The sequence below is a fragment of the Harmonia axyridis genome, chromosome 7 (assembly GCF_914767665.1).
Source record: "Harmonia axyridis chromosome 7, icHarAxyr1.1, whole genome shotgun sequence".
Classification (NCBI taxonomy): domain Eukaryota; kingdom Metazoa; phylum Arthropoda; class Insecta; order Coleoptera; family Coccinellidae; genus Harmonia; species Harmonia axyridis.
In genome coordinates, this window is record NC_059507.1 from 4,407,496 (window position 1) to 4,420,536 (window position 13,041).

The 13,041-nt window shown below is 36.3% G+C and overlaps 1 protein-coding gene across 2 annotated transcripts in view; it reads right to left on the reverse strand.

The window, feature by feature from the left end:
* The window catches only part of LOC123685490 (apoptosis-stimulating of p53 protein 1), a 262,820-nt gene that overhangs the window by 225,254 nt on the left and 24,525 nt on the right, over window positions 1-13,041 (reverse strand). For both annotated transcript variants that reach the window (XM_045625201.1, XM_045625202.1), the window contains exon 3: window positions 5,068-5,209. In XM_045625201.1, the coding sequence (XP_045481157.1) occupies window positions 5,068-5,209 (142 nt within the window). The remainder of the gene's footprint in view (window positions 1-5,067; window positions 5,210-13,041) is intronic.

A 13,041-nucleotide genomic window follows, 5' to 3' on the forward strand; every position in this document is an offset into this window, starting at 1 on the left:
AACGTAGGACAAAAAAAAAGTCGCGCTGCTCACATCGCTCGCGTAGTACATAAAATTGGCGTCGCTCGCGTCGTAACATTAGTCGCTCACGTAGGACATAGGGTAAGACTTATGGCGACTAGAGACCGATTTGCGACAACTCGATCTTTGGCTGATAAGTGGTTAGGACAACAAGGCCATCCTGTAACTGTCTGAACGGTTTACCGCCGGATCAGGTCTTTTGGACTCCAGCATTATCGACCCCATCTTGTGTTACCTCTGACGGTTGAGCATCGCCGGCAACGATTACAGTGGTGCAGAGAACGTCAACATTGGAATGTGGAATGACATCAGATCGTCTGTTCTGATGAATATCTATTCTCCTTGGGTGCACATGATGGCCGAAGAAGGATGAGACGACGTCGGGGGGAAAGACGTGAACCTCAGTTTGATGTTGAGCGTCAGGTACAACGGACAGTAGACGTTATGGTATGGGGTGCTATTGCACATGCAAGTAGGTCACCTTAAGTCTTTATTCGAGGTAATATGACAGCGCTGCATTACCTTCAAGAAATACTGGAGCCATAAGTTCTTCCTTATATTAGCCGGCTCGAGAATCCAATATTTCAGCAAAATAATGCCCAGAGAATGTTGACAGAGTTAGTTTGAACTTTTTCGTAGCGACCCATGAGAATCTTTTACCATGGCTACCCAGATCCCCTATCTTGCGCCCATAGAGCATTTTTGGGACATCATGGGTAGAAGGTTTGGAAATTTATCCAAGCCCCCCAGAACTTTGGCAGCTCTCAAGCATGAAGTACAGGTAGCTTGGAATAGTATTCACCAAGAAGAAATGGATTATCTTATTGCCACAATGCTGAGACGTGTTGACTGTTGGGGAGTGTATAGATAATCGCAGTGGACAAACACATTATTAACAAATTTAAAAAAAAAAATTGTAAACCCTTGGTTTTTTTCTCCAATGGTTGCAATGCTTGCCCATTGCTAATCAAAAACAACAACGCATCCTCAGCTGATTAAGTGAAATAAACAGAATTCTTGAGTCAAAATGAGACAGAGGATGAAACATAGATATTTCACAACACTCCTGAGTCAAAGAGAGCGTCAGCTGAGTGGGAAACAATCGTTGAAAGCCGTCTAAAGTGAAATCAGCTGGTAAAGCTTGGCAAAGATAAAACCATCAACAGTGAAGATCACAAAACGTTATTGCATCGATGGAGTGCAGAAATTGAGCAAAAACGATGTCTAATGGTCAAGAAAAAAAGTTTTTTTTACCAAGGAAATGCTCCTTGTCAAAAATCGATGGAAAGGAAGGTCCAATTGATCAAATTGCGCTGTCAACTGCTTGAACACCCAGCTCATTCTTCAGATATACCCACTCAGTGATTACTGACTTTTGGAAAACCTCAAAAGATTGTTCCAGGGTAAAAAATTGAGGTCTAATGAAGCAGTCATCTTTCTACAGAAAATCTATTGAAAAATTAGAGGAACGTTAGAGTACATGTATTAAGGTGACTTTATGGATTAACGTTTAGAAAAAAATGTGTCACTTCTTCTCTCGAATTTTTTTTCCATCCATCTCGAATTTCAAGTTCTCCTTCGTAATATACATGGATGTTCCTTGCACTGACGATGAATTCTATTTCTTCTCGTGTCTCTCCTACTTACCTACATCCCGACTTCAAACAACAGATTCGCAGAATGTAACGAAGTTAGGTTCTGCCAATTTCCTTGCGCTGTACTGCTTCCAGCCATATACTGATACTCCTATATAATGAAGTAGGGCTTCCCATGTTGCTTTCGATTATTAGCATCGTAGACAATATGTCCGGCCTGCCTCTCCATGATATAGGGATTGAGAAGTCATTCCTAATGAACTACCTTATTCGGTGAATTTATCGTGGGATTTGAATTTGCCCCCACCACTAAGAGATATTCAATGCAAGTTTAGCATTCCTGGATTTCGTAAGATAGCATACAATCGGAAACTACTCATATGTTGCAGGTTGCACAAATTTTGTGCATGAAGAGACTAGGTAGGTTTGTGATTTAATATTGTATTCAGTTTTCTCTGTTATAATTTCACCTCTTCTGGCGATTAATTTGCTTGGAAAAATTTTGTGGGCTCGTGGCAGAGACAGTTTGGACATGTATGAAGTTGGCCCATTCTACTAGAAGCATGGTCTTTGATTATAGCAAATGGACATTTGTGCAAAATTTGGTTAAGCGAGAATCCATGGAAAGAGAGGTCGGGATCATCACGAACAGACCTATTATCACATTCCACATTCTCTTGGGTTTCCTGGTTTTGGTTTATCCACTAATTATCAGGTCTCCTCAAACTTTTTCACTCATTTCTGAATGGAAGGAATGCTTGTCCTATCATTAAATTTTCCGTTCAAAAGTTATTGTGTTTACACAGAATTGAATTTGACCACAGTTACGTCATCAGTGACGTTTTGAGACAATTTCGTCTAAAAAGTCTAAGAATACAGACCCGTTCGGGGAACAACCGCTCACAAATTATTCTTTGAATGTCATCTACATAACTACATAAACACTGTGTCCGTAAAGTATGGAACAAATTCATTTTTAGCTAAACAGACCATTTTAAGAAATAATCCTGAAACACGTCGATTTTTTATTTTGATTTACCGTATTTTAAAACAATGATCTAATATACAGGGTGAATTACTTTCGAGTAATGACGTCACGTCATTTTTTCAAGTGGAACATCCCCATTTTGTCTCAATTTTCCGATTACTCTAGCGGAGCTGATTCCAAAAATGTATAACATGTTGATTCGAATTGGTACAGGGTGGACAAAAATACAATAGTTTTGTGTGTGCTCATTAAGTAACACGTAACATTTTTTATTAGTTAAATTAACAATATTATCAAAAATACTTATTGTCTAGCGGCAATTGGTTTGAATGTAACACCCTGTAGTTAGTTACATTTTTAGATTAATAAAAATGAGCTGTTTCCAAACATGTTTGGTACTTGTGCTCTAGCAGACAGAATATGAAACAAATAATGAATGTTACGCGTTACTTTATGAGCACACACAAAACTATTGTATTTTTGTCCTCCCTGTACCAATTGGAATCAACATGTGATACATTTTTGGAATCAGCTCAGCTAGAGTAATCGGAAAATTGAGACAAAATGGAGGTGTTCCATTTAAAAAAACGACGATGACGTCGTTACTCGAAAGTAATTCACCATGTATATTAGATCATTACTTTAAAAAACAGTAAATTAAATCAAAATCGACGTGTTTCAGGATTATTTCTTAAAATGGTCTGTTTAGCTTAAAATGAATTTGTTCATTACTCGATAGTAATTCACCCTGTATATTAGATTATTATTTCAAAATACGTTAAATTAAAATCAAAAATCGACTTGTTTCAGAATTATTTCTTGAAATGGTCTGTAAGAGTGTATGTATCCAGTTCATGTTGAACTGTATACTATTCACAATGTTAAAAAAATAACGTGAAGACATTCTGTGCGAAATAAAATGCATACTACCCAAAATTTAATGTTTTACCTTTCCGCTTGAAGTATACAAATTACATATAATCATTCGAAGGTAATGGTCGTTGTTCCTTAAAAACATCAGATATCTTACGAATTAAGCAAAGCTCACTTCATGGACACCTCGATCCAGTAATTCTGCAATCTTCCAACTGACATTGCATGATACAAAGACCGTGGGAACCGCTTGCAATTACGTGAGATCAAAATAAAATAATCTTTTTTTGCAGTCGAATTGGTATAACGAAACTGCAATTAGGTACACGAAGTTTGGTGATATCTTCTATTTCACAGCCTGCCTCAAGAAATGTATCAGAATGAAGACAGAAGCTTTTGAATCATCATTCATTTGTTTTTGTTTCTTTGGAGATTATATAACTGAAGGGTGTTTTTTTTAGAGCTATAGAACTTTAAATTGCAATAAAACAACGATGGATTATTCGATTGCCATGAATTTTATTTATCCGCAAGATAATCTTGTGGCATTACATTTTAAATATGATTTCTGGCATATGACCGCCACGGCTGGCTCGGATGTAGTCCAATCTGCACGTCCAATTTTCGATGACTTTTTCCAACATTTGTGGCTGAATATCGGCAATAACACGGCGAATGTTGTGTTCCAAATGGTCAAGGGTTTGTGGCTTATCCGCATAGACCAATGACTTTACATAGCCCCAAAGAAAGTAGTCTGGCGGTGTTGAATCACAAGATCTTGGAAGCCAATTCACAGGTCCAAAACGTGAAATTAGGCGGTCACCAAACGTGTCTTTCAATAAATCGATTGCGGCACGAGCTGTGTGACAAGTTTCGCCGTCTTGTTGGAACCACAGCTCCTGGACATCATGGTTGTTCAATTCAGGAATGAAAAAGTTAGTAATACCGATCACCATTGACTGTACCGTTCTGGCCATCATCGTTTTTGAAGAAGTACGGACCAATGATTCAACCAGCCCATAAAGCGCACCAAACAGTCAGTTTTTCTGGATGTAACGGTGTTTCGACATACACTTGAGGATTAGCTTCACTCCAAATGCGGCAGTTTTGTTTGTTGACGTAGCCAATCAACCAGAAGTGCGCTTCATCGCTAAACAAAATAAAATGGACGTAGTGCGCGATACGTATTCCGCACAGAACCATTATTTTCGAAATGAAATTGCACTATTTGCAAGCGTTGTTCAGGCGTGAGTCTATTCATGATGAATTGCCAAACCAAACTGAGAATAAATCACTTGACAGCTGTAAAATCGGTCACCATCTTGAACAGTAATGCCAACTTAAAGTTATAGACCTCGAAAAAAACACCCGTTATATATGTATAGGTATACATGGTGTCTCATTTGAAAGTGTCCACCCTCAAAAACACAACAACGAATCAGAATTTGTGAAAACACTCAGACAGGTCGATTGTTGATAACAATAAACATTTAAACGGAAAGTGTGCCAAAACAATTCTGATCTAAATTCCTTCAGTGTCTTCAGAAACTTCGTGGATGATCTCGTTATATACCTATGTCATGTACTCACCTCCACGATCTGGACATATTGCAATCAAATTGCATTTCTCCTCTCCAGGATCTCTGCAGCACTCAATAACATCGGATGAAGTTGTCTCAGGAGTTACAGGAACATCTGTTGGAGGTCCATCACCGAAAACTCTCACTATCATCTGCAAGAATATCACAGATGAAGGCCTGGATTCAAATGGAAAAGATTGTAGGCATGTAGTTTGGAAACATTCCGAAAATTGTTTCAAATTTTTTTGACTCGTCTGATACACTTAAATTACTCATGGCTCACCCTGTACAGGGTGGGTAAATTTCGATGTTTTAGCACTACAACTTTTAAACCAGATGAGATAGACAAAATCTGATACCCCATTCTCGGTCTCTTTTTCTGAGAAACTAACAAGGGTAGTATTCATTTTTGGCCACCTTCCTTTTGTAGAAATAAGTGAAAAGCATAGAAATAATCAGATTGACGGAAGGACACTGCTCTTGTTATGGAAAGCTCAATTTTTCTGTGTTCATCAACAGTTGAAACCATAGAAATATTGAGACTCTTAGGTGAAAAGAGGTTTTTGGCCATTTTCTATTATTTATATTAATCCAAATCATACGATGTTATATATTTTTGAAATCAGAAAAAATTAAGCTTTCAGAAAATGGCACAAAAATCTAGTGTTCCCATTTGAAAAAACATAACTTTGGGTCATAGCTTCGTAATAAGAAACCCTTTTGAAAATACGAACACGCCACTGGATTCTACGTAAAAAAGTGCCTGTATAATGTTTTAATTTCATAACTCTATCATCAGTATTAGCGGAGATATAAATGTTTTTCGATATCGCCATTTTTCCAATTTTCGCTAATAACTCGAAAACAAAAGAAGGTGGCCAAAAATGAATAATACCCTTGTTAGTTTCTCAGAAAAAGAGACCGAGAATGGGGAATCAGATTTTGTCTATCTCATCTGGTTTAAAAGTTGTAGTGCTAAAACATCGAAATTTGCCCACCCTGTACATACATGCATCTCAACTCTGTCAGATCTGTTGTCAGTGAAATATTGAGTTTTTTACCATATTTACGGAACCCTTTGTCAGAATTCGTTCATTTACGAACTAAACCACGAGAGTCGAACCTAATCTGATTATCATAAGTTTTTACGTATTCCTGATGTTCAAAATTAATCTAGTTTACGGCCGAACATCGTTGAATTTGACTACAAATTCGTCATCAACAAATCAAACTTAAACTTATGGTTTGAGACAAAATTCCAAAATTACAGACATTGTGACAAAATCAAGGTGAGTAACGACTGCTCAAAAAAAAAAGAGTATAGTATCTGAAATATCATCCCTTTGTCGCTGATACTCAACATTGCGTGAGATCGCGTCTCAAAATACAGTTCAACTGAATGCAGGCAATAACCGTACCTAAAACTGTATTAATCATTCTGATCACATCTCTAGGAAGTCATTTCTAGCATTTGTAAGGAAAAATGTTGATTGCCATAAGAGAAGAAACGTTATGCGTCTATTATGCGCCATAACTCTTTGGAACCCATAGAAATTGACGTTTATATCCTCTTAATATGGATTCATTTCTTTCATCAACCGTTGTCAGTGATGCGATTGTACCGAGGCTGGATTTTCTGATTCTAACTTGATAGCTTGATCGAAGCTTTCAGCATTGGTAAAGGTTGATGATGGTTCATTTGAAAACCATTGCAAAATTATTCACTGTTTCGAAAATAGATACTTTTTCTGAGCAAATTCAGGCCCGAAAATACTCTAATCCAGTTTTTGGTCCGTCGTTATGCAATGAACTTTCAAATGTTATCTCTGATGGTTTTTTTGTCCGTAAAGTATGGAACAAATTTATTTTTAGCTGAACAGACCATTTTTAGAAATAATCCTGAAACGCGTCGATTTTTTATTTTAATTTACCGTATTTTAGAATAATAATCTAATATACAGAGTGAATTACTTTTGAGTAATGAAGTCACCATCATTTTTTTAAATGGAACACCCTCATTTTGTCTCAATTTTCCGATTACTCTAGCTGAGCTGATTCCAAAAATGTATCACATGTTGATTCCAATTGGTACAGGGTGGACAAAAATACAATAGTTTTGTGTGTGCTCATAAAGTAACGCTTAACATTCTTTATTAGTTAAATTGACAATAATATCAAAAATACTTATTGAACAGCGGCAATTGCTTTGAATGCAACACCCTGTAGTTTGTTAAATTTTTAGATTAATAAAAATGAGCTGTTTCCAAACATGTTTGGTACTTGTGGTTTACCAGACAGAATATGAAAGAAATTATTTCTTATTTTTATACATTTTTATTAATCTAAAAATGTAACAAACTACAGGGTGTTACATTCAAACAAATTGCTGATAGCAATAAGTATTTTTGATAATATTGTTAATTCAACTAATAAAGAATGTTACTCGTTACTTTATGAGCAAACACAAAACCATTGCATTTTTGTCCACCCTGTACCAATTGGAATCAACATGTGATACATTTTTGGAATCAGCTCAGCTAGAGTAATCGGAAAATTGAAATAAAAAGGGGGTGTTCCATCTAAAAAAAATGACGGTGACGTCATTACTTTAAAGTGAGTCATCCTGTATTATTATTTCAAAATACGGTAAATTGAAATAAAAAATCGACTTGTTTCAGGATTATTTCTTAAAATGGTCTGTTTAGCTAAAAATGAATTTGTTCTATACTTTACGGACACAGTGTATAGTTGAATTCACGCTCAAAATCAACTTACATTAAAAGCATACTCTTATTGAATATATTATTAAATACATTCAGGGTGGTTCACCGGGAAAATCAAACTCTAACACCTTGTTTTTCGGAAAAAAATTGCTTTCCAACTCTTTTTCTTAAAATGATTAGAGGGATCTGTCATTTTTGTTGGTACAACTAATTTGTATATAATAATTTCAATTTCGAGTTTTCTATAAAATTTTATATTACTCTGAGACACCCTGTATTGTAAAATTCGATTACGAGGACAGATTAGCCATCTGTCCAAGCAAATTGCGTCCATCATTACATTAGTTATACCAAATTCGTTACTTACTTTCTAATGGTGCATTTTACTTATTCCAACTTGATAACGGTTCTGAATTCACATTCACAAATTGAATTCTATCGTTTATGGACTGAATCGAAATGAGCTGAATTTAGCGATTGTAAGGATTGGTTTTTCCTTTTTTGGATAAGTTAGTATGTATATCAATCTACAGAACAGATAGTCAATGTATAACATGCAAAAATTGGGATAAATATTCTACAATCGGTTGGTATAGTACCTATTCATTTCTTTATGAATTTTCAGTTCAACTCTAGGAATTATAAATAGAATTAAAATTGAGAATATTTACTCGAATTTCAGATGAATTTGATTTGTAAGTGATATAGTGAACTATTGCAATAAATAAGGACGAAAAATTCTAGACGAAATCAATTTTAAAACATATAAATAGTGATTGATGATTTGAATATATTAAGGTACGAAAAAGTCATAACCTTGAGCCTGTACTTATAGACGCACTTGTTTGAATTATATATTATGTTCGAAGAAGTGCTCTAAAAAAATAACAAGATTCATACCAAAATTCCTAATTTCGACTGCGTTAGTTTCAGAGAGAAAAAATAAACCCATCTCAAGTATCTTTTTCGAAAAATCTACTCACCAATCTACTCTACTGAATCTACTCAAGCTTTTTCCAATCACTTCAAGTTTATAGCTTTTTTTCATGACTTGCCACACAGAGTTTTCAAACATTTCTCGTCATTCTGGGAATGTCTGCAGAATATTTTCTATCGTCTTTTCTTCTTCAGTAATTTCGAATAGTTGCGTTTATGGGTAATAAAGTTGATTATCTGCTAATGCAATTTCACTGTGACTCTAGTATTCAATATGTCCATTTGTTTCATAATGTTTCAAATCAATTTGGCGGAGGCTTATTTTTATACAATAAAGTAAATACCTTTTAAGAATTCCCTCAGAAGAATTAGACACAAATATAATTCTTCCCGATAGCACCAACATTGATATTCCTTATAATCTATGAACCCTTTAATGCTACACTTACGTCATAGTAAAGGGTGTTTTTTTTAGAGCTATAGAACTTTAAATTGCAATAAAACAACGATGGACTATTCGATTGACATGAATTTTATTTATCCGCAAGATAATCTTGTGGCATTACATTTTAAATATGATTTCTGGCATATGACCGCCACGGCTGGCTCGGATGTAGTCCAATCTGGACGTCCAATTTTCGATGACTTTTTCCAAAATTTGTGGCCGTATATCGGCAATAACACGGCGAATGTTGTCATCCGAATGGTCAAGGGTTTGTGGCTTATCCGCATAGAACACAGAAAGTAGTCTAGCGGTGTTAAATCAAAAGATCTTGGAGGTCAATTCACAGGTCCAAAACGTGAAATTAGGCGGTCACCAAACGTGTCTTTCAATAAATCGATTGTGGCACGAGCTGTGTGACATGTTGCGCCGTCTTGTTGGAACCCCAGCTCCTGGACATCATGGTTGTTCAATTCAGGAATGAAAAAGTTAGTAATCATGGCTCTATACCGATCACCATTGACTGTAACGTTCTGGCCATCATCGTTTTTGAAGAAGTACGGACCAATGATTCCACCAGCCCATAAAGCGCACCAAACAGTCAGTTTTTCTGGATGTAACAGTGTTTCGACATACACTTGAGGATTGGCTTCACTCCAAATGCGGCAGTTTTGTTTGTTGACGTAGCCATTCAACCAGAAGTGCGCTTCATGATGAATTGCCAAACCAAACTGAGAATAAATCACTTGACAGCTGTTAAATCGGTCCCCATCTTGAACAATAATGCCAACTTAAAGTTATATACTTCGAAAAAAACCACCCTATATATATATCATTTCTACTTGACCCAATTAGATACATTTTATACAGAAACTATCAGCTTTTATACCATGACGTAAGCCTGGCGCACACGAGCTCTTACTCTTTAACGCTCTACCCATAATACAAACCATGAATTGTTCTGGGAAGACACATAATGGCATTTTTATATTCTCCACCGATAATAATTTATTGGATCACTTATTCTCGCCATATTTTCATTCTGAATAATTTTACGTTATATCGATTTATACGGCTCTAAAATATGATTTATAGATCCAATGAACTAAGTCAGCTAAGAATTCACGCCCTGGAGTGATATATAACATCAATATTTATAGGCGGGATTTCGATGAGAAAAATTGGTTCAAAGTATGAAATAGGTACGCGAAACTTCTCACGGTTTTTGGGCGCATTTGCTTTATGAATATTCGTAGTTAAAATCATTGATGTATGACCGCCGTGTACTCGATAACTCTCGAGTGAAATATCATATTTTAGAAACTTTTTTTCGTCTACCCTAATAAAACACTTTTTTTTGTCAAAATTCGATTTTATTATTCAACAGAGTTGCCTTCGAGGACGATACAGCGATCAAAGCGATCTTCCAACTTTTCGATACCATTTTTGTAGTACGATTTGTCTTTCGCTTCAAAATAGGCCTCAGTTTCGGCGATTACTTCTTCATTGGCGCTTAATTTCTTTCCAGCGAGCATTCTTTTGAGGTCTGAGAACAGAAAAAAATCGCTTGGGGCCAGATCTGGCGAATACGATGGATGCAGAAGCGATTGTCTTGATGAAACAGCACCTTTTTTTCTTCAAATGGGGCCGTTTCTTAAAGATTTCATCCTTTAAACGATCCAATAACGCTATATAATAATCGCTGTTGATGGTCTGGTCCTTTTGGAGGTAATTAATGAATATTATACCTTGCGCATCCCAGAATACTGATGTCATAACCTTGCCAGCTGACTGTGTGTTTTTTCTCGCTTTGTATTCGGTTCATCGTGTGCAGTCCACTCAGCTGACTGTCGATTGGACTCCGGAGTGAAATGATGGAGACATGTTTCATCCATTGTCACATATCGACGCAATAATTCAAGTTTATTGCACTTAAACAGCTTCAAACACTGCTCAAAATCATTAACACGTTGTTGCTTTTGATCGATTGTGAGCTCGCGTGGTACCCATTTTGCACACAGCTTTCTCATGTACAAATATTCATGAATGATATGATGTACACGTTCGGATGATATCTTCACAATGTCTTATATCTCGATCAACTTCACTTTACGGTCATTCAAAATTATTTTGTGAACTTTTTTGATTTTTTTCGTCGGTGACAGCGTCTTTTGGGCGTCCACTGCGTTCGCCATCTTCGGTGCTCATTTCACCACGTTTAAACTTAGCATTCCAATCAATGATGATTGATTTTCCTGGTGCAGACTCCGGAAACTCTTCATCAAGCCAAAATTTTGCTTTAACTGTATTTTTTCCGTTCAAAAAGCAATATTTTATAAGCACACGAAATCCTTTTTTTTACTTTTCGCAAATAACAAAAGTAGCTACACTCACAACGCAATATCCCACAAACTAACGGTCGGATTGCTGTCAAATTTTGACACGTATCGTTTGAAGGTTGGTACTAACTAAAAATCATATGGATCCAATACTAGCACCGCCAACTACGCATCAGACCGGGGACTGTTAAATTGGCTTAATATATCTTAACCTTCAGGATCCCACATGTTTTTTCTGGAGATGGGCTCTCTCATCGAGGACCAGACGCTATCCAAACTCCGCAATAGCAATTTTGCTATCCTTTATCGAGTGATCGTAGCGGGATAGCGCATCCAAGTCCTGTGTTTTATTTCCACGGTCTGCTTTTCAGAAGCGATAAAATTTCCATATTGAATTTCTTCGGGGAACACTTCACACTGTCTGCATTCTGAAAGTGGATAGCGCTCATTCTCTTTATATATCTCGCGACAATAAATCCATGCGATAGCCGAAGGTTCCGTAATCCGAACAGTTCGGAAACGGAGTGTAACGACACCACGTGATAATGAGTTGTGAGAAAAAAGCGTTTTGATGAAAGGAAGTTTCAGACAATGAGGCGGATAGGTTTCAGTTGTTGTTATCCGATATTGAGACCAGCTATCGAAATTATTTTTTTTTATAGGTTATGTTCAAATGTTGTTATAGCAACTCTTTTGAGTAGATGAAGTATCACTTCAACTGCAAGAGTTGATGAAGTAACACTTTAAGAACAAGGGTAGATAAAATGGTTGATTTTTTTTTTCCTACAACTGCTATGAAAAGTAGCGTATTCTTCATAGCTTACTCAATTTCAAAACTATGTATTGCTCATCCTGTGGGAAATATTATTTCTCACGGCACTTTGCCACACCTCGCTTGGTAGACCAATGAAATTGGGCTTTTGAGTCGTTTCTATGGAAACGCAATAAATTAGCACATACTGTCAACGAAGGCCATTTTGATTTGAATCAAGTTCATTACTTGAATTATTGAAATTTGTGCAGTTGTAAGAAAAGTATAGTGTGCAATATGTGGAGAAAGTCCTTTTCTCGCTCGTGTGTTTGAGGCACTCGCCTTTGAGCCTCGTGCCACAAACTTCCACACTCGTGAGAAAAGTTGGACTTTCCCCACTTGTTGCACAATATACTATTTTTCCTTTTTATACATCATACTAGATTTTTGGTACTATAATTAACTTTCTCTAATTCTGTGGTTATTCCGTTCATTCTTCCACATCTTGTAGAACAAAATCGTGCGAGAATATATCAGAAACGCACAGTTTTTATGGTTATATTTTATTATTCTATGTTGGTACTCCGAACTTTCCGCCACGGCTTTATCTGTCAATTCATCAATTTGCCTTAAAGAAATCAGTTCTGCCAACCAACATTTTCCAATGCAAAAATCACTAAATTATATTTATGGAAATATTTCATTAATTTCAATGAAAATGCAATGAATTAGAGAAAATAATGTATAATACTCGTACAGAAGGCTCATTCTACCACTCGTTCATTCCAAAACT